General features: G+C 40.1%; 3 protein-coding genes across 5 annotated transcripts in view; 1 reads left to right on the plus strand and 2 right to left on the minus strand.

The window, feature by feature from the left end:
• The window catches only part of tpk1 (thiamin pyrophosphokinase 1), a 53,718-nt gene extending 39,647 nt beyond the window's left edge, over positions 1-14,071 (plus strand). For all 3 annotated transcript variants that reach the window (XM_058646417.1, XM_058646435.1, XM_058646426.1), the window contains exon 9: positions 13,063-14,071. In XM_058646417.1, coding sequence (XP_058502400.1) covers positions 13,063-13,229 — 167 coding nt within the window. In that variant the 3' untranslated portion in view covers positions 13,230-14,071. The remainder of the gene's footprint in view (positions 1-13,062) is intronic.
• sec61g (SEC61 translocon subunit gamma) lies at positions 13,908-15,824 on the minus strand. Its single transcript, XM_058646446.1, has 4 exons — positions 15,668-15,824; positions 15,173-15,276; positions 14,924-15,026; positions 13,908-14,071 (listed from the first exon to the last, which is right to left on the minus strand). The coding sequence occupies exons 2-4, from the start codon at positions 15,264-15,266 to the stop codon at positions 14,062-14,064; spliced, it is 207 nt and encodes a 68-aa protein (XP_058502429.1). The 5' UTR covers positions 15,267-15,276; positions 15,668-15,824; the 3' UTR covers positions 13,908-14,061.
• Positions 15,825-17,755: 1,931 nt separating this feature from the next.
• On the minus strand, positions 17,756-26,867 carry zgc:112332 (uncharacterized protein LOC553712 homolog). Its single transcript, XM_058643306.1, has 7 exons — positions 26,312-26,867; positions 25,728-25,840; positions 22,534-22,689; positions 22,320-22,424; positions 20,953-21,162; positions 19,225-19,417; positions 17,756-19,027 (listed from the first exon to the last, which is right to left on the minus strand). The coding sequence occupies exons 1-7, from the start codon at positions 26,320-26,322 to the stop codon at positions 18,925-18,927; spliced, it is 891 nt and encodes a 296-aa protein (XP_058499289.1). The 5' UTR covers positions 26,323-26,867; the 3' UTR covers positions 17,756-18,924.
• Between the last annotated feature and the right edge of the window lie 27 nt (positions 26,868-26,894).

The raw sequence follows: 26,894 nt of genomic DNA on the forward strand, positions 1-26,894 counted from the left end.
ATTCAACCGTCGGACCTTTAAACTTTCAGTCAATAATTTAACTGTTTCTAAAACCCCCACAGTCTTTCGCTTGTCTTTGTGTTTTATTTAAACATTTTCTTCTGTCTGTATTCATTTTAGCTCTCCTCGGCTACTGCTGGGCTAGAACCTTTTGCATTTTTATTTATTATTTATTTAGTTCCACACCTGCATGTTATCCAGCGTTAACATTTACAACTGGACATGTTTACACATGTCAGATAGATAGCCAAATGAATCAAAGGGATCAGCTGACTGTACGTTTGATCATGTATGGACATTTTCACACAGAAAAACTGTGAAGCTTCTTTTTCTTTTGCTTCCACCTTAGCTGATGATGCAAAGATGAAACTTCAGTTCATTACTTTATTAAATCAGAGCGTTTGATGAAATGAAATATTGAGTCCACTCGGTACCATCTATCTGTTAAAGTGACATTAATCTCTTTTTTTTTAAATTTGGTCCTCACTTATTTCCAAAACACGTCTTGCATGAAGTTGCGTAAAATGGTTTGTAGCGAAAAGCAATGATGTAATGAGATGAGAGTGTTTTTCTCACATCGTCTTTCTGCGGGAACGGGCACTGAAACCTGCTATTACATGAATCCCAGTAAATTATTTAAGATTCTTGTATTTCAGTCTTTTGCATGTAAAGCCTGAACCAAGAGAAAACGCTCAAACGTCTTGTGACAGTCCATCACATCACACCGAGGCAGAGAGATGCACAGCTTTCACCTGCCTGGCTCGTAGTTCAAAAGTCACGGCCCCCAGCTATGCTATGTATGCTAGCAGCCTGCTGATTGTTCATAAATTCAATATGAAATGGTCAGAGCATGGCCTGAGCTGTCGTTCCGAATTTTTCAATGTCTGATCACTCAGCACAGGGACGGAATAAGTTTTCTTGGGGCTTCAGGCATGACTGCAGTCAGAAACTGTCAAGGAAAAGGTCCTACATTCAAGGTTTTTCACTTAAAGCCAGAGCATGTAGTATCAGGAAGAATACTTAACAATATGCATTCTTATTGGCGCTTGAGGGTCCAACTGGACTTCAACTTTAATGCAAAATAAGTGTAAGAGTCTTAACACTCTCGATTGGTCATGCATGTGTACATAAATCCAAACCAAGCACTTTTGGGCCTGGCTGTGATTGTTCATTAGGTTTGCCTGCAGTAATAAAGGCCGTCACCGATTCATTTGCATTACGCAGCCATAATCCGTATTTCCTTGCTCATTTTCTTTGCTGCTGTGCATCCCATTGCACTGTCTCTATACCTCTGCAGAAAATAAATGGCGCTGGGCTGCCCACAGCAAGATACCACTGTAATATTAATCTGACATAAAGGGATGTCATTGAGTCTCCACAGCCTTGAAAGCAGGAGTGGATTCAGTCACCTGAAACCACTGACAAGTTCAGCTCCAGCACAGCAACCCTCAGATCACATTGTGCTTATGTGAGTGTGTGCATGCCTTAATGTTCAACAGTTTGGAGGTTTGAGTATTTTTGGACGCTCTGTTAACGTGGATTTATTCAAAGGCTCCGGCGGACTCACTCATTTCACCAGGAACCAGATAAAACAAAAAACTCTCCCATAATTAAAATGTTATTTGTTTGCTGAATAATTAATGTAATAATTAAAAGTAGACAAGCGACATCACAGTATCTACTCATACCGTTATCAGTTAGATACAGTCCTTTTTCAAAGGTCCACACAGCTCACATGACACTGCAGCACGGCAGACATGTGCATTCCTCTCTTTCTTTGCAGCATGTGCTTAATGAAGCATTTATGTGATATTCAGGGTTGAGGTTTTTTTGACTACACTGGATTTTACGTTTTTATAGTTCTGATATCCAATCCAGTGACTTTGACCAGTATTGGAGCAATGAAGATACAGAATATTGCATCAGCCGGTCCCTAATAAAAGGCAAAGGAAATGCTGAGGGAATGTGTAGTTTTATATTTATTCTGCTTCATTGAAAGATTTAAGATCAGATATTCGGCTCAGTAATTATAAATGTGTTTACTGTGATCGGTGCTTTTGAAATGCACAGATCCTGATGCCGTGTGTCTCCACTTCAGAGCTGAGCAGACCTCTTCTTTATTTAAAGTTTATCAATACTAAATGTGCAAGAGTATCCAGAGTGAAAGTAACCTGTTACCTCCACCCTGCTGAGCTGTCTTGCTGATACTGGATTTCAGGGAGAGGCATCACAGGTGTGGGAGCCTGAGGCAGAGGTAGGGGGTCTCTTGTAGGTAATGTAGGCCTTGAAACCTTGCTGCGGCACATCATGATTGATACATTTTATACCGCCTGACTCTGTACAAATTCATTAACTCTTTATTGGTAACATGGACTTTTCATTTGCCAAGTACTTTAAAAGCCAGAACCTGTTGAAAAGCTTCTTTATTTTTAATTTTCTTTCTCCATCCCTTGCTTTAATGGATATTGCTTTTGTCGTCTTCTTGAGCACATTTAATGAGAGATACGGGGTGAAAGCCACTTTTGGGAAATAAAACTTTTCTTGACAGACATTAAAATAATTTTATAAACCTTATTCCTTCGTTCACAAAAGATCAAAAGCAGCTCAACAGACAGGCATTCGGTGAACGAGCAGTTTAAATGGCAGACGTGTTAAATCTGTTGCCTCTTGCTTTTAAAAACAGCTGTCTTCCATAATTTTAATGGTCTGTGTATGCTTTAAGTTAAAGATATAGTCTTAATGTGTTGAGAGTTATCATTTTTGACAAGCCGTACTAAACAGCTTGACATCAGCGGGAAACGGTTTGTTATTTTGTGATGTTACATTTATTTGCAAATCAGGTTTTATCACAGTACGACTTAAAGATAGAGCAATATACCTGTTAAGCTGTTTTTGCTTGCATTCCAAGACGTTCTTTGTTAGCATTACCATATGTAAACCGACTTAGCTTTGGTGGTAACCTGTTTTTGTAGTTCAGCCTTGAGTCAGAAGCCTCTGCTGACTCATTCATCATCCTTGATGACAGTTTTTGCGACTTTTAATCCAAACTCTGTCACACAAAACACGGCTTCTGTGGTTCTGAAATACATTGTTGGGCTCAGTCAAAGCTATGGCACCCACAGTTTAAATGGCCATGACATGCTTCAGGCTTTAAACACCAGTTTCCTTTTATGCCACTCACTGGCAGCCATCCATTATGTTCCTTAAAAGTAAAATGGGGTCAAAAGCTGTTGGGCATTTTGAGGACTTTTATTACAACAGGTAGAGACCAAAGCTTTAATGGATCAGTATGGGTATGAAGGTCAGTTCAACAATAGGTCTGTGACTGACCGAACTTTCTTCAGTTTCATTGCCTAAAATTAGAAAGGTCTCATCCTGCCGCAGCTCAGACTGGGATAAGGGTAATGGATTATGTTGAAGCCTGCTTAATCATGAAAATTTTGGCTTAGAATGGATTGTAGTGTTGCACAAATATGAATAGCTGTCAAGGGACTCTTCCCTGCATTGACGCATGCACCCACACACACTCACACACGCCTGCATGCACCCACACTCACTGCAGGGAAGAGTCCCCTGACACCTATTCATTTAATTGTATTTTGAGAGGAAGGTTTATGAATGCGTCTTATATTTTAAAGTCTTATGTTTTTGTTTGTGTGAGCAAATTGTGTTCCATAGTGCCATATTTCCATGGATGAAAATGCAGATACATACATATGTGTTTTCTTGTATTTGTTACGTCTTTAGGACCTTTTCTGGCATAAATGCTAACCTTGTCAGGACTACTAGACCAAAACCTGGTCCTAGTAAGGCAGAATCTCAAGAAGTGGTTAAGTTTAGGGCTAAGATCTGAATTGTAGTTAGGTTAGAGTTAGATATTAATTGTTTATGATTAAGGTTAGGGATTACGTTTTATTTTGGTTGGAAGTCAATATAGTGTCCCAAGAAGAGTAGCGGTGCGATCCTGTGTGTGTACGCGTGCATGTGCGTGTGTGCTCTGCATGTGACAAAGACTGAGAGAAACTTCTGTGGGCTATGAACAATGGCTGTCACACTGCTGATGACAGGAAGGCTGAGGAGGTTTTCCTCTTCAAGGTTTTCATTCAGTTTCATATGCAAATAAGCTGCTAGTATTTCACAGCTCTGGTTCCACTCCTGCTCTTTATAACCCAAGTGTCACCAGGCTCATATATCCGTGCACTAACAAGTGTCAAACTCTATCCAGCCTGCTCAAGCATAACCTTAAAACAATCACATATGGACACTCGAGCTGTGCAATAAATCCGGTTAATATTGATAAAGCAATATGCAGTGCAGTCTCTGCATTATGGTTATTATTATTATATTGAAATGTATCTTCAGTGTTGTTTTTCACCTCTTTGGAGTCAGTTTTTAAGACTTTAGTCCTGGATGATTTGGTTTTTATGTCACAGCTCCCAGAAGTATGTGCCAAATGACACATTCAATCAAAACTGGGGGCAGCAAATGAGCCTAGAACGGCTGCCGTGTGGCGTGGCGGCATACAGTGTTTTTGAAAGTGCCAGAGCATTTGCAAATTTTGCATTAAACCAAGTAAATGCAACAGAAGAATGCCGCATATTTATCTCTGTGGTGAATGTTGTCTAAAAAAAACAAGGATTAGAGTAAAACCGAAGGAAGCAATCACATAATACAAAAACACTGAATGGCTCTATATGGCAATAGTGTAATAAAATTGTTTTCATATGAAAGGGGGTTATGGCCTTAAGCCCGCATTTCAAAATCAAATACATTTTTATTTGTATAGTGCCGAATCAAAACATGCATTATCTCAAGGCACTTAACTTAGTAAGGCATAAACCGGACAATATTATAGCAAGAGGAAAATAGAAACCCATCAGTTCACACACATGCACAAACTCCCTATTATCAAGAAGAAATGTCTGGCAGAACCAGACTGCCTAGGCAGGTTGGGGTGAAAGGAAACATGGGGAACAATGAAGAAGCAGGGGACAAAAGGGGGAGAAAAAAGAAAAGAGGGAGACAAGGTAGAAGAAGAAGAAGAGAGAGACCAGGGGCAGATGTTTTAAGTTGTGTCGTGATTTATTTTTTTATAGTATTACAGTGTCATTTATACAAGTAGTAGCAGGAATTGTTGCATAAATTATTCTGATATAAATTTTAATCAAAGCATACTAATGATGACTACACCTACTAATAGTAATAGCCTTACAACCAGGGATGGGTACCGAAAAGCGGTACTAAATGGGCCCCGGGGATACATTTTTAGGTACCGTAATATCGACATAGCATAATATTAGCGGCACTGCTAGCAGTATTTTTGGAAAACAATTTTGCCTTTTGTCTGTTATATTTATATATTTATTTTCATTATCTATTGAAGTTACCACAAGCTGACATTAGGGTGAAAAATCCAGAATCCAGAATAAATATGAGGCGGCTGAGCTAAATTGGTAAGTGTCATAACAAAGGATCTGAATACATAGGTCAATGTGACTTTTCTGCTACTTGTCATTGTGAGAGTATTGAGTGTAGATCAGGGAATGGGAAATGTGTTTTTAGTTAAGCTTAAAGCAACAAGATGACAAAATGTGAAACAAGTGAAATAGTTATCTTATAAATAATAATCATCCGAATGCACTGTATTCAGTGATGAATCCATTTACTTCTAGCTAAACTGACACATATTCTACCAATGCAGTGTTCAAGTTATCATTAGAGAGGTAACACAACAATTCACGGCACCAGCATCTGTGAACACACTTACTGACCCAAATGCAAAACTTGTGCAACATGAGACAGAACGACATGCACAAATCCAAGGTGGACAGGTGCAAAGTTTGATTGAAAATAAAGGGGAAAATAAATGTGCACACAGATGGATTCCAGGAGCAAAGTCTGTCAGAGAGCCGAAGCGATAGAAAACCATAATTAAAAGTAAACTTTGACTAAGATTAGAAAGCTTGCTTTCACTGTTAATGACATCAGGCTGTTTATGAAATGTAAGCCTTCACAAACACACCGGCATGTAAACGACAGTTTTGAATTAAGACATGACTTCCGGTTCCGTATTCCTAGTTACATTCTAAATTTGCGGTGGTAACACAAACAGGCAGTGTTTTGACACTTCAAACATGCAGCACATTGCATCATTAGCCAGTAATCATTGCTGGAATGCATAACATTTAATTTGTTCACTTTTTAGAAGATCTCAAGCACGTTATTGGCCTTTTCCCTCACTGGAAATGAAGGAAAAAGTTGAACGTATTCCTTTTACGCCTAAAAGAAAACACACATAGCACATACTTTACTAATCCATGCACTATTGACTTAAGAAGCAGGTATTTTCCTTGTGTCAAAGATTTCATCGCTTTGACACCTATGGTTTAAACTCTCCAAGAATATGCAACTGCAGGGCAAAAACATGGCGCCCTTTTAAGTGTTTTTTTCTGTTCTGAGATAAAGCGCTGCAGCTCGAGACGTTAGCAGGGTGTACTCTGAGGTTTCAGTATTCAGGAAGCATTCTAAACAGAGGGAAGGATTATTTTCAGAGGAGAGCAAAGTGATGTAGTTTATCACGTAATCAAACAGATAGATGTGTCTGACAAACTTGGTTCAGTGAGGTCTTACCCAGTGTCACTGCCAGAGGCAGACATCTCTACTGTAAGCTCTCTCTTTTCCCTTGTATTTCTTGAGATGCAAGCATGCACCCTGACCTTCTATTCTTTTCATATTTCCTTTTTTTCTCTGTCCCTGACGATGTTTTTCTTCTTGGTGTTTTAAAGATATTAATTTATTCCTGCTGTATCTCTCTGTCTTGCCTCTCCTTTCATATCGCCTTTCAACTCATGTTCTTTCTACTCCTCCACGACACCATGCCGCCTTGCTCTGCCCTTCTGCCTCCCCATTTTCTCTCTTAACTGTCTTCCCTCTCATATCTTCCCTCTCTCCTTCTCTCCTACTCACCAAGGTCTTAGAGGGGGGAAATGAAAAGTGTATGTATTCTGTAGTGTTGCAGTATGGCAGCAGGAGGGAAAACTGCTGTTTTATGGTTTTATTTATGGATCTGTAGATTCCTGATGCTGTGCACATCACACGAGGGGAATGAAGTGGGGGAATGAAGAGTAGCCTGATGTGAACTGCTGCCTGTAAGTCTGGTGGACCTGCAGTCCATCTCTAGGAGGCAGAGGAAGAGAGCATGCACACACACACACTCACATGTTATAAATACCAAATACAACCCTTCCTGTATCGTCATACACAGTTTTTAAACACACAGGTTACATGTTATTTTAAAAATCTACATACATAGTCTAAAGAATGTGGTGAAAGTACCTTGTGAGTGTAAAACATTCCTAAAATAACAGTGAATTTCTGCACCACTGATCTTACCAGATTTTTGTTGGCCCAAAATAAATAGCTTCTCACTGCCTTAAGCATGGCACCTGACCACACCTCATTAAAGACCAACTCGCAAGTGCATTTCCTATTTAAACAACACAGGTGCTGTTTTGAAACTGAAATTATGGCTCAAAAGATGAACTAGAGCCATACTCTGTATAACCTCTGTTATAAAAACCAAAGAGCAAATACAATACACATCGGTGGTTCAGTTGCAAGTTACCTACTCTAGCCTGAAGTTTAATTGAAGAGGAGCCACATTGATTGACACTCGGGAGGTTGATGGTTCGATCTTTGGCTCATCCATGACTAAGTGTCCTTGGGCAAGATGGTGAATTAAAAATTGCCCTTGACATGCAGTACAATCAGAAAATCAGTGTGATTTTATGAGTTTCACTGGACACAACTGGGATTTGCAAAACAATGCGATGTGACTGCAGCCCGCTCCTCATTAGGGTTAAGAGTGAGTATTGGGATTTCACACCTAAGTTGTTTGGCTTGTTTAAAAGCTGGTGCAAAAGCTGTCAATCAAATCTGGTGACAAGCGAACAAGTCAACCGAGTCACCCAGTGTTTCAGAGGAGAGAATAATTATTTTTAGTTGCATGTTTTCAAAATCATCGATGACTTAGCTCAGTGAGGTACGACACATCTGCAGCTCGATTTATGTTTACATATTCAAACCCTCTGTCGAGCAAAATCCATGACCTATCTCCTCTGCCGTCCTCCAATATCAAAATACACCATTCATTCTGCAGTCATTTTGTACTTTACAACCTGACTGTTCCCTACAGGTTTTCTTATCTGCAAGGTCGGCGTAAGTCTGAACAGTGTCCATCACCTCACACTCTTGGACAATCCCACCAGTGCCATCATAAACATTTAATGGAAGCAGCTATCATTGCACTGCAGATGGTGCTAACCCTGCCAGTGCATATGGCCTGGCTCATGTCATGGCCAGCAAACAGCCTCACAAATAAGGAGATTGTCAGATAGAGAAAAGGTGGCATTGCTGTATTGAAATCAGAGGCTGAATGATTTTTAGAAGAAATCCCATTATATTGTTGGTGTTATCACGACTAAAATGTGAATTTGTAGTAACTTTATTTTTGTGTGATCGCTGTTCACTGAGAGCCAGATAATTTTGAGTTTAAATCGTTCAATCAGTAAACTTCCAATGTCCAAAAACTAAGGAAGTACAAATCAGGATGTGCTCATGCTTTGTTAGAGGAAGATATAAGGGAAGTTTTTTCTGATCCATCTTCAAACTTAAAGTGTCACTAAACCTCTATACCACTTTTTTCACCTAGAATATAACAGTATCTTGTAATGGTATTTGCTTATCCAGGTGCACATCTTCACAGTTTGGTGTAAAGTATTGAAATCAGCATACCTACTGCTTCTCTCTGGTCAAACACCAGCTATTGCATTCAAATGTTGTCATCCTCGGAAAAGAGGGGATTTAGTTCTCCTTTAAAGACTTCGGCACACTAGAGCATTTTCAAATCTGACTTGATTTTTAAAAACATGGGAGACCACAGCAAGTCCAGGGATTTGGGATCACTTGCGATATTTAACGTGACTTCAGAATATAAACAGACATGGAATCGGACTGTCGGCGTTGTCAGTGAATAGCCGCTGTGTGTGCACGATGTTTTGTGCTGAGAAGACGGAATCAACTTGGCTTGAACAAGTTAAGGATCTCAACTCGTTCTCTGCTCACGCCCTCAATCGCTATTCATTCGTAAATATCAAACGTGTTTAATAGTTGCGATTCTATGATGCGTAAAATGACACATAATCTTTTTATTTCACAATTGTCGGAAGGGCCAGATTGGGACCGAAATATGGCCAATTAGCCTCTGGTGTGAGGTAGGCTTTAGTCATCTTTGAGCTTGTAATTAATTTCACTGTTTTAAAGAGGGGGTTAAATGGTCTTTTATGGTTTAAAAACCTCATAGTTTCTCAAGTCTACTTCTCTCAGTCTGCACCTGTTCAGTCGAGCAGTTTCTGTCATTCCCACTCTCTTGTGATTGGCCAATTACAATTAAATTGTCCTTATATTAAAACTAACAATAATTGATTGGTTGATTTAAGCCTCTCTCGTTTGTCCAGGTCGGTGAGACGACTCCAGCGCCGACTGTGAAACACATTTGTACCTTGCACTGATTTGAGTAATTGGACAGCTGGGTATTGAACAAACACGATTTATAGAAAATGACTTTTGCCATCAAACTGTGACGCGTGATGGAATTTGAAGCACACTGGTGTGAAGGAGAGTTGGATGTACCTCCTGATGAAATGACTTCAATTTGCCTGTCACTGACAAGTGGCGTTAAAGAGGCATGTGTGTGTTTCTCGCTAAACACACTGGGTCAAAATATCAGTTTTTGTTGGTGAATACGTGGGATCGAGATGAAAATGAGTGAGGTATGTCAAATGATTTTTAATCAAAGAATTGTATCCTCAAATTAGCAGGAATGTTCTAAATCACTGATGATAAGATGGGCTGCCTTCTCTCGCCTCGATACTGATCCGTCTATTCATATCCAAGACAGTAACTGTGATTTCCTTCTAGCTCAGAAAGATGGCAACGAGGGAAATTAGTGAAATTGGACGAGACAAATCATTTTGAACAGCTGCTACAAAAGCAAAAAATAAATCAACTGAGTACAGAGAAAACATTGTATATTTTTATCTATTAAGTATTAATAACAGCTGTAGATCGGGACCAGGTTCCAAGTTTCTGCGTTCAAAAATTCTTGATGCAGCACCTGCAACCTGTCTTTCACAATATAGCGACAGCAGACCTTGCTCTCATTCACAAAATGGCCCCCAACAACCGTAATCTCCTCCTCTACCTGTCCAGTGCATTGCGAGTGTGTACAAATCTCTCCTCCCCTCGCCCGCCCTCTCTCTGGGGTAATTTGTTGTGTAAATATGGTCTACTTACAGCTGACGGGCCCTTTCAGCTGTAGCGCTGGAAATGCAATTACAGGCAGCAAACATCTCCATTGTTATCACTGGAGGGTGCGACGCTCATTTTGGTCCCCCTCTGCAGCAGGGCCCGTTATTGATCGGTATCAGCTTTGAGGAGGGGATTACTAATGAAGCCATCTGAAAGCCCTCAATAAAGTAAAGTAAAGAGCTCAGGAAATAGTTTACACACAAATGTATGTGTGCGCGTGTGTGCGCTTGCTTGTAAATGGCCATGTGAATGAGAGACAGATGATGTGTGTTAGTAAATATTGATACCACTCAGCCATTCCTGCTGAGCAATGGCTCCTACTACTTCTGTTGCTGTGCTCTGCTGCCTCCGGTGGCAGGTCTTGTCACAACCGCCATCACTTTTCACCCCAGAATATACTATCTGTAGCTCCTTTTCTCTCTCTAGTTGTAATCACACTGTGCTGAAGGATACATACTATGGCATTTTTTATGGCAAAGATAAAAGCATCACTGGGAGGTTTATGCAGCCGGCTGAAGGACCTAATGCATGTGGAACACTGTGATTTGGTGTCTTTGGTTCTAAGAAAAGAGTTGCAGGTATAAACTGCACACTGTTGTTTTCCTATGACAAACTTTACGCAAATATCTTAAACCCAAAAATACCTGGATCTAAAATATGGTGAAATGAAGCATGTTTTATGATATTCCTCATTAGTACTAGTTTTTTTTCTTATTGTAATAATTACTTGTTTAACACAGTGAGCATTTTGCAACCTTTATGCCAATGTTTTTGGGTTAAAAAAAAGAAAAATACATAAATGATGGAAACAATTCATAGCTTAGAGTTTCCATCCTTGCTTTAGATTATCTTTTGATGGTATGTTTTCTGGTAAAGTTTCACTGTGTTTGAGAACGAGCCACGGATATTGAAGTGAAGCTTGACTCAAAAACCAAATTACACTGCAACTCAAATTGCAATATCTGACAGAAAAATCACAAGTAGATACTTTCCCTAAATCATTCAGCCCTATTTTAAATAGAAATTGTTGTTTACTGTTTACTCTCACATCCCAAAAAACAACTGCAGTGTGTTCCTCAACACATGACTGTGGCTTTGTGCTCACTTAATTGTTAAGTACCTTAACTTTCCATACTTCTCGTTTTCTTCCCCGCTTTCAGTCAAACTGGCTTATTACCATGCTTATTTTAGCAGTCTTTGAAGCAGCCTGGGCCTTTTTTTGTCCATGTTTGATGTGCTTATAGGTGCCTGTGGACAAAATGATGTGCTTCATTCTTTGTTCTTTTGTGTTCATTTTGTTCTTTGCCATTTCACCAATAATAGTTTTATTTCATAATTATAAAATCCTGTTTTTTTTATGTTGTTTCTGTCTACCGGGCGTTGGCTTTGCTTAATAAAGTGTAAGGTACTGTATGATGTCTGAGGCGTAAACAGGTTGTGTGATTAATTGGTCTCTTGATTCTCTACGAGATAATAGCATTTGTTGTGCTACTTTGAAATAAGAAAACATACAAACAAAAGCGGTTCATTACTCTCACATGGAAATAGAATGCGCAAATTCTCATGGGTACACTTTAATCTCCACAAAAAATTGTTCTGGCTTTAGATATTTTGCATCAGTGACACATTACTATTTCATTGTTTTGACTTATTCCAAACATTTTTGTCTCTATTAATCATTTAGACCCAAATAAAATCAGACGCTATGACCCAGATTTAGCTGATTTATATTTTAAGGTCATTTGCCCAGGTGTAATAAATTCTGGAGAACAGACAACTATGCTGTTCCCACAAATTATAATGAAATAAGGCTATTAATGGGGCAGAAATGATTGACAAGTGGAACGAAAACTTTTGCTCACCCCACAGTTTCCAGCTGTGTTTGTACCTCTCTCTGCACTAATCCTAAAACGTAACTTCAAACACTGCTCATGGCTTAATAACACCAAGCAGGAAAACCTTCATAATGAGATCAAAATAGCTAAAAAAGAATCTAGTTATTTCTGGAAAAACATGTATTAGAGGCTACAAGAATCTACCCAATGATAGTGCAGCGCTCAGTGAGTGTTCACAACCCATATGAATCAATAAATGCATATAAAATCGGACAAAGACAAATTAATCCTCTCAGCAGAACTTACTCTTATTAAATCCATAGCCTTCGAGACGCCCTGACCACTCAGACATGGGCAGAATTTAATGCCCCTCACAACAGTTAATGCGGAGCTTCCCGTTTTGACCACCTGAGGTCAGTGTTGGCCAAGTGTCATTGCAGCTCAGTCAATTCAGCTTACTTAATAAAGGCCGTCTCCTTGAAGAGTTCTCTCTCCTGCTTGTATCAACATAGAGCCGTATATAAGCAGTCACTAGCCCTGTTTCAGCTGAAGGATTCTTGTCTACAAGATTTCTAAACACTTCCTTGGGAGTGTGCTCAATGTGTGGTTTTGGCTGCGTGGGCCTCAGATGGCCTCTCGAGTTTCCTGGCTAATTTCTGTGTCATGGTCCAAGTCATGGACCATCTCAACTTGCTGAACTCAAACTTTTAATTTTAAAATTATCACCTATCATTTATGAACAACATGCCAAACAATAGAAACTACATTGAAACTTGTATTACTATTTTACACTGAATAATTTGACTTTCCTTAAACAGCTGTGCCTGCTTCATTAACAACATATGTCTACTTTGTCCAGATAATCAAGTCCTGCAGTTTGGAAAGCTGGTGAGCACCTCCAACACTTACGAGTCTGTAGCTCCCGGAAACCCAAAGAAGTTTGTGACTGTGATCACCGACCAACCACTACTTTGGAGCATGGGGATTCGTAAGAATCACACAGAAAAACAATCTTGTATAGAATAGTGGCAAGCACTGTTGCCTTAAATAAAAATTACTCACAACTAAGGGCCTTTCTGTATAGAGTTTGCACGTTCTCCACATGCACACAAGGGTTTTCTCCTCCCACATCCACTACAACTGGATACTCAAAATTGCCCATAGGCATCAATGTCAAAGCAAATCGTTGTTTGCTCTGTATCTTTGGCCCCGTGATGGACTGTCGACCTGCACAGAGCGGACCCCGCCTTTCACACTGAGTCACCCGAGGATGGCTTCAGTGGCCCTGGGACCCTCAAAAGGAACACAGCAGATGGTGAATACATTTCATAGTTGTCACCATTAAAACTAATGATTGTATGTATATACATCCATTTTCTACCACTTTATCCTGCACATGAGGGTTATGGGGAATGCTGTGCCAATCTCAGCTGACATAGGGCTATTTGACTGTATACTTTTTTTCCACTGCACAGAGATAAATTCAAAAGGAAGTCTGAAACCTGCCATTGAAAAAGCAACTTATAAAACCAAAATTATTGTCTTCAACATTTAATCTTTGACCATCTCATGTTCCATTGTCACCTTGAAATGATCAGTTTCTGTCAAGTATTAGGGGACAAATTAAATCTGTGTTCGTATTTTTGATGCGTGAAAAAAAAAAAACACTAGTTAAGGCCATTTACATAAAAGAGAACATATCTGTAGGTTTCCATTTGTTTTATTTACACAGCAAAATAAAAATGTTGTGCACAGAATGTAAAAATGCCAATCCTTCTGACCCAATCACATCATCCCAAAAACACTTTACAGCACCGCCCCCCCATGGTATTGAAGTTTGTCCTTTCTTGTCCAGGATTTAACCACCACTAGAAGAAACAAAAAAAAAACAGAAAAACAGTGTTACTAATTGAAGAACTTGAAACAAGTCATATTTAATGTTATATGAAACAATCAGTAACTAATAAGTAATTATCATGTATTTACAGTATATGCAATTTAATATTCATATTCCATGCCCAATGAGCAACACAGTAAAGATAGTCTCATGCAAAACACAACTGACGTTATAGAGACGTGTACGTGTTTTTTGCTTCAAAGCGCGTAAACATGTCAATAATTCAATTAATTGTGAAAATTTCTACAGTCCAGTTCTCCAGTTCTACTTTTAGCAATAAAGACAATGGTGAATGTGAGACATTAAATGCATACGTCATTATGTAACAAGGGCTGCAATGACCGATTGATAACTGAATGAATCATCGGTTTTGATAATCAATTAATTTGTTTGTGTTTTGTTTATAAATAAAACAAGATCTCTGATTTGTCTGTCTTCTTTGGTTTGTGGACAAAACAAGACATTTGAAAACATAATTTCATGGAAACAATGATCGACATTTAAACATTGTATGGACCAAACAACTAATCAATTAATCAAGTTACTCTATAATGAAAGTAATTATTAGTTGTAGCCCTATTCTGTAGCATAGATTGGAGTGTTTTGGTGGTAGATTGAACACAAGAATCTACAGTTAAGACAGTTAGAAATCCCCAACCCCCTCTCCCTCTGTGAAGAGTCATCACTGAGACATTGGGCTAAAATCACTTGTTTTCAACTGTTTCATTCTCTGACTCTGATCATGTCAGACTGATAACACAAAATGTTATTTTCATTGTTCCCGGTTTACAGTGTAAATAATGTACATATTTCGGCCACTTACACAATGATGTTGTTGATGGGGATGTGGATGAGTTTGACAAAGAAACCGATGAAACCCATGATGGCAAAACCAATGGCTGTGGCCATGGCGATCTTCTGGAATTCTGTAAAGAGGCAGAAAATACAACACAAATTAAAGTACTTGTTATGCTCTTTAATGAGTTTGCAGAGCAGGAGATCGCTCTTGGGAGATTTTACTTACACAGATATTTTTGGCAACAAAAACAAGGGGAAATAAAAGAGTTTGTACCTTTTCTGTCGGGTTTTGTGCATCTTTTTACGAGCCTTATGGAGTCCTTGACGAACTGCCGGCTGGGCTCAACAAACTGCATTACTTGATCCATGGTGTTTAGGCTGCAAACACCAACAAAAATAACATCAGTTAAATGTCCACATCTTCCAGTGCTGACGTTGACTTCAGCAGCAGTAGCCTTTCATGTAGACCACATAACATTCAGCGACAACATTTATCAGCATTTCACCACACGTTAAAACTTAAAAAAATAAGAAAATATCACGTTTAAATCACAGAACGCCCCGATTTTAAATGGTTTAAGTTCATCTCGCCGACTACGCCTAGCTTAGCAACAGTAAGAAAAGCTATCAACTCGACGTAAGGCTGACTAAAAATACAACAAACACACGTCAAAGGCCTCACAGGGGGCTGGAATGTTAATCTACTAGATTTAAGCGCGACACTATTCTGGAAATAAAAGAAATATTTGTGAAATCGGACAACGCTTACCTGTTTAAGGTCGTGTTAGATGAGAAGACAGTCAGAGATTTGAGAGCCACGTAGCTTTGAGGCAGCTTGATAGTAGAGAAGAGCTGACGTAGACTTTAAACGCGCATGCGCGTCAGTCGCTGGCTCGTTTTTGTTTGAGTTTAAATGATTGTTCACAACGCCATCTACAGGCTGGGCGGGTCGTGTGCATCGATATGCTGTCGGTATGTACACGTTGACTCTTACATTAGAGTATGCGGCTTCATTTTAAACCTTTTTAAAGATTAAATATGATTATTACAGATTATTACAAGATGGTTTACTCAGGGACTAAAAAACATTTTAAAATTTTTGGGTGAATGTAATATTAGGTGAATGGCATTATAATCAGGTGTATGATGATACCAAACAAATGCTAATGATTATCATTTTTCATTTGCAGGTCATTAACTGAAACAGAAACAGCTGTGCAGAAGTGAAGTGAAGAACAGCCAGACTCAAGGTGAGGTTGTCACAGGTTATATACTACATATAAGACTGGGAACAGCAACAAGACTACATCAGCATGGTCTCTCTCAGTGCCAGTGCCGTGCACAGACCTTTGGAAGGGCGGGGGGGGGAATTAAAAAGGCACCTACTGCACACTGATGGGACAGGTGCCACAATAGTATATCATTTGTCACATTCTCACACATGTCTAGAGGAACGTCCTTTACAGCACAGCATCACTTTCTATCACTGAGATGGGCATTTACTATACAGCACTGAATATCATTACCTCTAAGGACACCATTTGGGAAACTGTCATGTGGGGGTTGTAGGGAACTTCATAACCTTTTTGATAGGAAGGATAGGATACAAAGTTGCAAGGACATCTTATAGGGCACTTGTAGTGATGTGCTGTATCTCTAGAGGGTCGTCGGAGTCAAAAAAGGAAAAGAGACGGAAAACATGTGCTGCAGCTTAACGTTTTATTAGGGGCAGGGAGTACTGCTGTATAGGACACAATTTTAAGGAATAAAATGTGCACTAAGCGTGAAACCACTAACTAATAATGTCTTATCGTCACCTGCCCATAACCCTGACACCTAGAGGAAGTGACATCACTCCCTTAACAAGAGGTCATCCCACACTGTTCCACTTTTCTCCACTAGAAAGGCACTCCTTTAGAAACAATACATTTTTAAAATGTATACTTTGCTTTAGAGACCACATATGAACTTCCTCATGTTTGTACCACTCTAGGTGGTACTTTGGCATGCTGTGTTTTTGTCCATTAGGACACCAGGGGGGGCAATTGCACTCCCCTGTGCACACCACTGGTTCATGCTCTTTTGAAGAAGCACAACAAAACAAGCAACAGTGAGGACCAAGGAAACTTGGTGTGGCAGATGAAAGACACATCACAATTACTTTCCCTCTGAATCAGGAGATGACCAGCAGTGCACATCAGCTCAAAACTGGCAGAAACTTGTGGTAAATCCATTTACTGTCTGGCAAGAAGTGGTCTTCATCGAAGTATTGCGTACAAAAAACGTTCGTCTGACGTGAAAACAAGACCAAGCAACTCAACAAAAGCTGAACACATAAGTGCTCTGGACAAGGTGGATATAATCAACTAAATCTGATTTACATTATTTAATTCCCAGTTTCTGACATCAAAATCACAACATGCACATCTTATAGAGGGAGCATTAGTCCTATATTTGTGCAGCCACTTCTTCAGCACATTCCTTTCCTCCTTAATACTCCCGCATGTGATTTAGATTAACATAAGTTTGATAATGTGGCATTTTCTATTGATCTGTGATATTTACTATAGTTATTACAAAGTGTGACTAACACAGGGTAATTTTCAGGAAAACAAAAGAGATTAGTCTTTACTCTGCATTATTCATTCTACACACTGTTTTGTGGGACATTGGGACATCAGTCACTTAGCACAGCACTGAATGATACTAAACAGCACTACGCTGTGGGCGCCAGGATTCCAGCATTACTATTTTCCACGTGTCACTTTAATGAAGTGACCGTGGAGAACGCTGCATTGAAATTCAGTCATCTGTTTGGGTGGCACTGGCTTAGACTTTAAGACCCTCGATTCTCTCACCATGAATACACTCAGTTTACCTAATCTCTGAGCGCTGAAAGGCAAATTCACACCAGTGTCACATGTTACTGCATCTGAAAAGGTCCACTCAGCGGGCTGTCAACAACATTGCCTTTACAATCAGAGCTCACAGAGACAGCAACGTCAAAAAGTGACAAAGAGGAAGAGTCATTTTAACAGGTTTCATTTTTACAACAGGTATATGCTGTCACATTCCCAGTGTCAGAGGGTTTGCTAAAGCCTCAAACAGTTGGTCCATTATAATCATATTATAATTATATGTAGCCATTTTGTGGTTACAATTTAATTGAGTCTAGACTCCTGGTCCTCAGGTCTGAAGACTCCCAATCCGTCCTCAAATTCGTAAACGTGTCCTCAAATTCCATTACAAAAAGACCCCCACACATTCGGAGGTCGTTTAAGGACACATGTCCACATTCCTGTCCTGCATTAACCCAAGACCATATTAGAGACCATCTCCTCAGCTGTCATTGTCTGATCCATGGTATTTTCACAGTATTCTAACAAATCAGCACTCATATATTCATTTATTTGCAGCCACTGCAACACTATAAATGCTGATGCAGAACCATTTTTATGTTGTTCCTCACTCGGCATACAGGAAATGCTTCAGGAACTTCACGCTCATATTCACCCCAAAGGCTTTGGACTGGCCGGCAGATTCAAACACACAACCTTTTAGCGATAAGACAGCAATGCTAACCACTTCACCACTATGCTCACCAAAATTTGACTTCCTGACAACTGAAATGTTGCAAAGGCAGAACATGATCCGTTTCTTGTTGCCATTTAAAATAAGGGCTTTAACTGTCAATCACATGCTACTTTTAAACAGCGAGCTAACGTCTAGCTAACATGTTACAAAATAGAACAGCATCTGGAATACAAACACAAAACTGACACAACAAATAATAACCACATTAAGAGGTAAAATAAAACTGTTTTCATATTCAACAAAGTACTGAAAATCAATTAATGCCAACAAGTAAAACTTGAAATTATGTGATAAATGCAATTCTTTAAATGTATACATTTATAATAGAAATAAGCCCTTGATAGGGATTCAGCCATTTTTGTATGGTTTTGTACTTTAAGTCATAAAATACATCATTTTCATAGTAAAAGCAAACAGCTGATTTTCCACCATTCACTGCCAGTTGACGCCGAGCATGTTGCAGCTGATTTCCCACAGTTTCTGGGCCAAGTCATCATCAGACGCGGCCCTTGAACATCTCGCCGGGGCACAGTCACTGAACACACACAGGGACAGAGAATGGTCATTACAAATAGTGTTGCATTTGTCTGAGTGTTAAATAAGAAGAGAAAATTGTTAACCCGAATGTCCATTTCTTAGTCAGCAGGTAGTAATCACGAGCAGCATGAAGCCAGCACTGCAGGTACTCTTATATAACTAGTTGTAAGCTGACTGAAAAAGCACTGAGAGTACCTGAAGTAGCCTCCACTCTGGTTTTCCAGGCCTGGCTCCACAGCACAATAGATGGTGGTCTGTGCTCCCTCCTCTGTTGTCTTGGTGAAAATCTTAAAAATCTTCACGGCCACTTGAATACACTGGTGCTGGTGCCTCCACAGGTCAGACTGCACAACCCCTGGGTGCAGAGAGAACACACTCACCCCAGTACCTGCAATAGGGACAAACACAGTCACCTACACACACACTGTTCATGTTCATGTTAGCACATTCAGACAAATATGACCCTATTATGCATATTTTCTGCAAAATTATCACACTTATTTCTGAGGGGAAAATCGTATTCGTGTAATCGTATTGAATTAAAATAAATAACCATATCATCCACGGTGCTTGCATTTTATTTTCATTTTATTCTTTCATTGTATTGTCCAATCTCCTATTTGTGCCGGAGTTAAATGCATAATGGGCCGGGTTTTGATGCTCAAGATGCATGGAATCAACATCAGCATTTTTAATTAAAGTAATTTCTTCAGTTCTTGTCCATTAAGCAGAGAGGGGGGAAAATGAGTGAGACAAAACAAAATGGCTCATTTCCAGTTAATTCATTGATTCATATGTAATAGCCTCCTTCCACAATATGAGGATAGGCAATTAAATGAAGACAATCACTTAAGCATAGCACATACAGTTCCATTTTGTTGTCTTCCACTTGTCTGGGTCCAGGTCGTAGGGGTAGCAGCCTTAGCAAGGAAGTCCAGACAACCCTCTTCCTAGCCACTTCTACCAGCTCCTCTGGGGGAGATCCTAAGGTGTTCCCAGCCCAGCTGAGAGATATAATCCCTCCAGTGTGTCCTGGGTCGGCCCTGTGGTCTCCTCCCAGAAGGACATGTCTCAAACACCTCCCCAGGGAGGCGTCCAGGAGGCATCCTAACCAGATCCCCAAACCACCTCAGCTGGCTCCTCTCGACTTGGAGGAGCAGCAGCTCTACTCTGTGCGCCTCCCAGATGTCTGAGCTCCCCATCCTATCTCTAAGGCTGAGCCCAGTTACCCTGCGGAGGAAGTTCATTTCGGTCATTACCCAAAGTCCATGACCATAGGTTTTGGTTGGCATGTAGATCGAACAGTAAACCAAGAGCATTGCCTTTCGGCTTCACTCCCTTTTCACCACAACAAACCGGTTGAGCATTCTCATCACTGCAGACGCCTGTCAATCTTCCAGACTCCATCCAGACCCAAGATACTTAAACTCCACTTGAAGTAGGACCTCTCCCCCTACCCGGAGTGGCCAATCCACCCTTTTCCGGCCAAGAACCATGGCCTCAGACTTGGAGGTGCTGATCCCCATCCTAACTGTTTGACACTCGGCTGCAAACCTTCCCAGCAAGAGCAGGAGGTCATAGTTTCATGAAGCTAAGAGGACCACATCATCAGTAAAAAGCAGAGATGAGATCTTCCCACCACCATACTCGACACCCTGCACCCCATGGCTGCGCCGAGAAATTCTGTCCATAAAAGTTATGAATAGAATTGGTGGCAAAGGGCAGCCCCGGCGGAGTCTAACCCTCACTGGGAACAGGTCCGACTTACTGCCGGCTACATGAACCAGACTCTCACTCCTTCAGTACAGGGACTGAATGGCCCTCAGCAAGGGGCCATCCACCTTATACTCCTGGAGCACCCACTTATTGTGTTTTTCCTTCCTTTGCTTGAGCATTACTTCCTTTAAAACCATCTCATCTCACCTTGTAACCGTTTGGCAAGGGAGCGTGCGAACATGACATTAGCCAGCTTGCTCTGTCCGTAGGCCTTCATGGTGTCATAACTCCTCTCACTGTTGATGTCGTCAATGTGAAGTCCAGTCCAGGTGTGAGCCACAGACGCCACAACGACGATACGGGACGGAGCTGAGCATTTGATGAGGTCCAGCAGCAGGTGGGTCAACAGGAAGTGACCTAAGAAACACAGACCAGTTATTATGGACACACGGTGGAAGCAAATAACATACCTGTGTAGAGTTGATGTTACTTTCATTGCTAAATCAGTGTTCTGTTGGCTTTTTATCTACTAAATGTGAGGGAACAAACTATATTAATGTGTAATGTTGGCCATTAACGCAACAATGAGGAAGCATGACTCAATGTAACACCCCCACACATGACCACTTTCTTTATAGAGAGCCTTGTGACAACACAGAAAGTCGTCACCACTGACTGTGTTAATGTCACACTGTGTTTCTTATGAAGTCAAATTGCATTGTTGCTGTATTTCACATCTCTTTGGACATCTGTGTCTAAACTTTATTCTACAGAACAATACATTCTTATCTTGACTGAGTCTCTACATACACAGTAAGCCAAAGACCTCACTGAGACTGATTTTATACAAGAAAATCACAATGTCGTGTAAGTGTTAGATAATGACAGGAAAGTTCTTTGTAACCAACTGTTTACTGTCGCTAACGCTGTTCCTCGTCATATGATCAGTACAATTGGAATCTGCAAAGAATATTTATGTTCATGGTCCACATTCACAGTGACTTTGCCATGAAGTGACATAAAGTGTGTGGAGGGAAACATGAACATCTGGCTGGAGTGTTGCTTCCCTTCTGATTGTTCTAGTTTTCCTGTTGAACCTAACTTATATACATACTGTACATGCCATGAGTACATTTACAGGACGTGTTATGTATATAACGTGTGGATGTGTGCAGATTTGTGTGGGTGACTGTGTAAACAGCATGTTTTTCTCTCGTTTTCTCCCCCTCTCTCTCTCTGCCTGTGCCATAAATAACTCAGAGGATCATCAACAATCATTTGGAAGGAAGGCGCAGTCCAACACGGGAAAAACAATGACAGCTTGAAGAAAATTCTGACTCTGAATCATTTTCCTGGCTGATATAAAGGTCAGCTTGTGTTGTGCAGCTTGTTAATCCAGTGCGGGTTAAAGATGTTTTCATCTTCCTTGCGGGAAATGTAGAAATACCTCCCACAATCTTATTACTGGTACACTCGCTCAAAGATATTACTGTTTATGTTAGTTCAATCGCAAAACAGAGCATATGTACAAGTACTGTGAGGGACATTCAACAGAGCTGGCAGCATGTACTTACCTAAATGATTGACCCCAAACTGCAATTCAAACCCATCTGCAGTTTTGGAGTAAGGACACATCATGATGCCTGCGTTGTTTATCAGGATATTCACTTGTTTCTCCTCTGAAAATTAGAAGTATCATCAATGTAATCAATGCTAAATGACATGTAATGTAATACAGAATCAGTCGACTGTATCTGCCTAATACAGGAAATGAATGGTTCTCTCTACCTTTGATTACGAGTGCCGCAAATGCTTTAATGGACTTAATGTCAGAGAGATCCAGCTTCCTGACAACAATATTCTCATTTCCTGTGTCTTCCAAAATGTCCGCTTGAGCTTCCTCTGCTCTCTCGATGTCTCTACACGCCATGATGATGCGTGCACCTGAAAAGAAATGAGATGAGTCTGTAACATAATCATTTGACAACTGCTTTGATTTTTTTCAAAAATGCAAGTGAATGCTTTCAAATTTGCTTGCACTTTTCATAAAGAGTTATCACAACGAGGTTGTTAAAGCTTTAAAGCCGCAGTGTCTAACTTTTGGTGTTTTAAATGATGTGACATTATTTGCATCCTTCATCTGATCATTGGCACAGTCAAGCATTGCTATCAGACGTGATTACGGATGCGTCTGTATGTATACACCGGTAGAGCAGGGGTGGGTGGAGACAAGAAGAAGCATCAATCTGCTGAACAAGTGGGTTTTGTTGAGTGATAGAATTCACTTCTGAAACGTTTTTTGTGTTTTCAGTCCTATTCCAACCTTTTTGCAGCCATCACGCTTTACTTGCGCAATGTAGCTGTTGTCTGCCATCTGAGATTAAATCAATTATTTCTGTACTTGGTACATTTACTTTTACTCCACTACACCTCCTAAATAAATTGTGTACTTGTGTAACGTCAGTACATTTCCTCAAACTATCTTTGTTACTGGTTACTACAAAATCAAATCAGAAGAAGAGTTAGTAATGGTATGTATTTATATAGTTCTTTTCTAGTCTTGATGAGCTTCTTTAAACTACAGTTTTGACATTCATACAGTGCATTTTCTATCACACATCTTTCATACCCAACATAGGGTTAATCGCTAAATTCTAACTCCTCACTCTTACTTTTACTTCTAAACTTAAGTACATTTTATATCAGAAATTTAGAATTGGACACTTTAAGACTTTTATTCAAACACTATTGTAAAAGGTGACTACAATTCTGCCAAAGTCATTTTCAGGTACTAAACACCACTAATCTGAGTAACAGAATTGAATTAAATGTAACGGATATTTATTCATATGAAAAATGTATGCACTACATTTCTAGCCCCCTCGTCATCTGGACTAAAAGGCAGTGGAAAAACCCAGAGTACATGTGATTTTCTCTTGAGTGAGGCTCTAAATTTGTGCAACAAGTAAATTTTACTTCACGACACATTACAGGGCAAAGGGAGTAAGTGTTTCTGTGAATTTGACAGTGACGTACTGAGGTGAAAAGTACACAGAGAAGGTTTAAAAATCCTTCCGTGTTTACTGTAATGGCTCCGCTCATTTGCAGTCATACAATGATGCTCGCATCAATTAAGGAGGAGGAAGTATCTAAATCTCCCCGTGTACTTCTGATCATCCGTTCATTCAGCATCTCATTAAGGCAACTGCTCCGCTGGCATGAACACAAGGCCCTCTCAGCTGTGTCATTCTCATTCGCCTCTGACGCACATTACGATACATTCTCCTTAATGAGCCCAGAAAGGGGCTCTGAGGACACGAGCACACACACACACACACACACAAGCAAACACTCTCACACACAAAATAGCCGTTGTGCTCGGAAAATTAAGGAAGAGGAGAGCCATTAATCAGTAAGAGCGTGGTGTCTGTGTCCCATCACAGTGTCTTTGTTTGTCCCCTGCTGCTCCCATGTGGGAAAACCCAATTGTTCCCACATTTCCCTCGTCGTCAAGTTCACTCTTTTAACTAAAAGTGCACGCAAACACAAGCGAATGGAGGGCAACAATGGGCCAAGTTAAAGATCAGCCGGCAGATAATTGTGTTATTCCCCGCATGCATAAATAATGAACACATGCAAATAAAGAGCTACAAACCAGATAGTTGCTGCATACTCAGACTCAAAAAGGTGACAACGCTGCATCATTTCACCCTTCGGACATGAACGTTTATGAGTTGACGTGGACGAGTGATGAGTTCAACAACATGCTCAGTATGAAAACAAACAAATAATCAAAGGAGGATGCGGTGCTCCGGGCCAATACCTCCTGTTATGAATCCCTGCAAATCCAATCATGCTGTCATCACAGTGGACAATAATTCCATTTATCCGAAAGTGATATACTGTCATTTGCCATCCACCACGTTGTGTCTCCTTTTTTTGTGTGCTCTTCTGTTACCTTCTGTATCATTCTTTGTGCTTTATAATACAAGTGATAAAAAAAACGTGGTTGTTGTTGAAATGTGCATGACAGATGGAGATCATGCAGAGATTTAGAAGATGAACAAACAGGATCACATATGTAGATCCACTTTTCATGTTACTCACTGTGAGTGTGTGCGTGTGCATATGTGTGGTTGTGAGCACTGCAGCCCTCCCATCTCTCTTTTGTTGTTGCAGGTCTGCTTCGGGAGGAAAGCAGACCGTCACAATGCTTCCTCTGTCCCCCACGTTGTCTCGTCTGTCTCCAATCTCTGCCATTTTTTTCGCTAATGGTGGATACATGACGCTCTCAGCTCTTTCTTTTTTGCAGACAGCCTCAACTTTCCTCCTTGTCTCCAATTATACTTGGAATTTGAGATATATGTAGTAGGGGGGAGGAAAGAAAATCTAATTGGGATATACTGGGAGTTTTAAAATAGAATTTCCTCCACCAGAATCATGATATATCTGCTGGCTTCATGAGCAGAAACAGCTGAAAGTTTGTTGCCAATTTACCTGAAAGAGTAAGTTTTGTTTATCATTTAATTTGAAGGCTGACAGTGTTTTTCTTATTGGCCTGACTGTATTTCATTTATTTTGAGTTTAACGTTATTCAAATAAATGTCACACTGACATTGCGATTTGTTGTGTTTTTGGAAACCGGACGCACGGATTCCGTCTCAAGCAATGCATCATTCAGTTCAAGCTTTATGCAAGAAAGGCAAATTGCAATTATTATTATTATTATTGTTGTCATCGTATTGGAATCTAAATCGATCTGAACCACAATACAATCAGCACCCAAGTATCGTGATACAGTCGAACTGTGACCAAAGCAAATTGACCTACTTCTGATTCTGTGGGGGCAGGGCAGGAGTCACAGTGAAAGATCACGTTCAGGGGCTTTAGCTGAAGTGTGTAAGATTGTTAAACGGGACAGACAGACTGCCAGACAGACAGACTGCCAGACAGACAGACAGACGGACAAGAATGTGTAGTACCTCTTCTCGCCAGGTCCCTGGCAGTTTCTTTGCCAATACCAGTGTTGGCTCCAGTGATGATTGCAGTCTTTCCATCTAGCCTCTCGTCAGAGGACCAGCGGTTACAGCACACACTGGTGAACGACAAGCACCAACAATTAAAGCATCAACAAAAGAAAGAGCCACAGAAAAACTGCTAATAATGTCCCTCGTCTATTTAATGTGTGGAAACACGACCCGTTTACCAACTTTAACACATGTACTCATCAGCGTTTGCTTCATCTCTTGCAAATGATGTTATTTATCATATTTACTGACTTTGATTTTGCAAGAATTAAACAAAATATGAATTTCAAACTCACTGCAACAAATTCAATCCAGCTAAAGTAGACTTAAGGTGATTAATTAAACTTTAATAAATAACATAAGTCACCCACATATCCATTCATTTCCAGTGTCTGAATACACGCAGGTTGCCTTTAGTCCAGTTTCTGGTGGCTCTGTGTAATCTTCTTTACATTTCTCACATTCCTGTTATTAACAGAGTAACAAAGGCAGCCACCAGCTGTTTCTACATGTATGTGCTGTTTATTTTTCTTTCCTACCTGTAGTGCATTCCTCCTCAAGTGCAGGGGGAAAGAGATCCAATAGACTTCAGCAGCAATAAATGAGCAAAACACCTCCTGCTTCTCTCCTCACAGCAGTTCATCAATGGACTTGGTGCTCGCTGTCTCCCTCCACCAGCCCCGGCTGTCATCGTAGTATCAGCCCTGGACCAATCAGGAGCGAGCTGAGGCCCACAATTGATTCACAACATGCAGAAGTGAGGGGGGGGGCTTCCTGCCTACCCAGGCTATAGGAGAGATCTGAGCCTTCACCATAATGTAAACCGCTGCATGATTGTAATAATCAGCAGTGAATTGATTACTAAAATTATTCAGCTACTTTGATAATCGATCAAACAAGAAGCTTCATAAACCAAACTGAAGAGAGAAAAAAATGTAACTTTTCCAGAATTAAGTCATAATTTTGTGAGAATAAAGTGGTAATATTAAAAAAGTCATAATATTACGAGGAAAATAATAGGTTGCAGCTGATCGTCTGACTTTATTCTCATGACATTATGACTTTATTCTCAAAAGACTTCAGTTTGGCCCTAATACTCAAAACAAACACCTTTATTTTGAA

Source organism: Solea solea, chromosome 1 (assembly GCF_958295425.1).
Source record: "Solea solea chromosome 1, fSolSol10.1, whole genome shotgun sequence".
Taxonomy (NCBI): domain Eukaryota; kingdom Metazoa; phylum Chordata; class Actinopteri; order Pleuronectiformes; family Soleidae; genus Solea; species Solea solea.

Coding starts and splice junctions, on each gene's coding strand:
- sec61g (XM_058646446.1), bottom strand. CDS start 15,266: ATGGATCAAGTAATGCAGTTTGTTGAGCCCAGCCGGCAGTTCGTCAAG. Junction 15,027..15,172: donor CACAAAACCCGACAGAAAAG/GTACAAACTCTT, acceptor GCCTCTTTACAG/AATTCCAGAAGATCGCCATG.
- zgc:112332 (XM_058643306.1), bottom strand. Junction 22,425..22,533: donor TGCGGCACTCGTAATCAAAG/GTAGAGAGAACC, acceptor TCTAATTTTCAG/AGGAGAAACAAGTGAATATC. Junction 19,028..19,224: donor CAGAGTGGAGGCTACTTCAG/GTACTCTCAGTG, acceptor GTGTGTGTTCAG/TGACTGTGCCCCGGCGAGAT.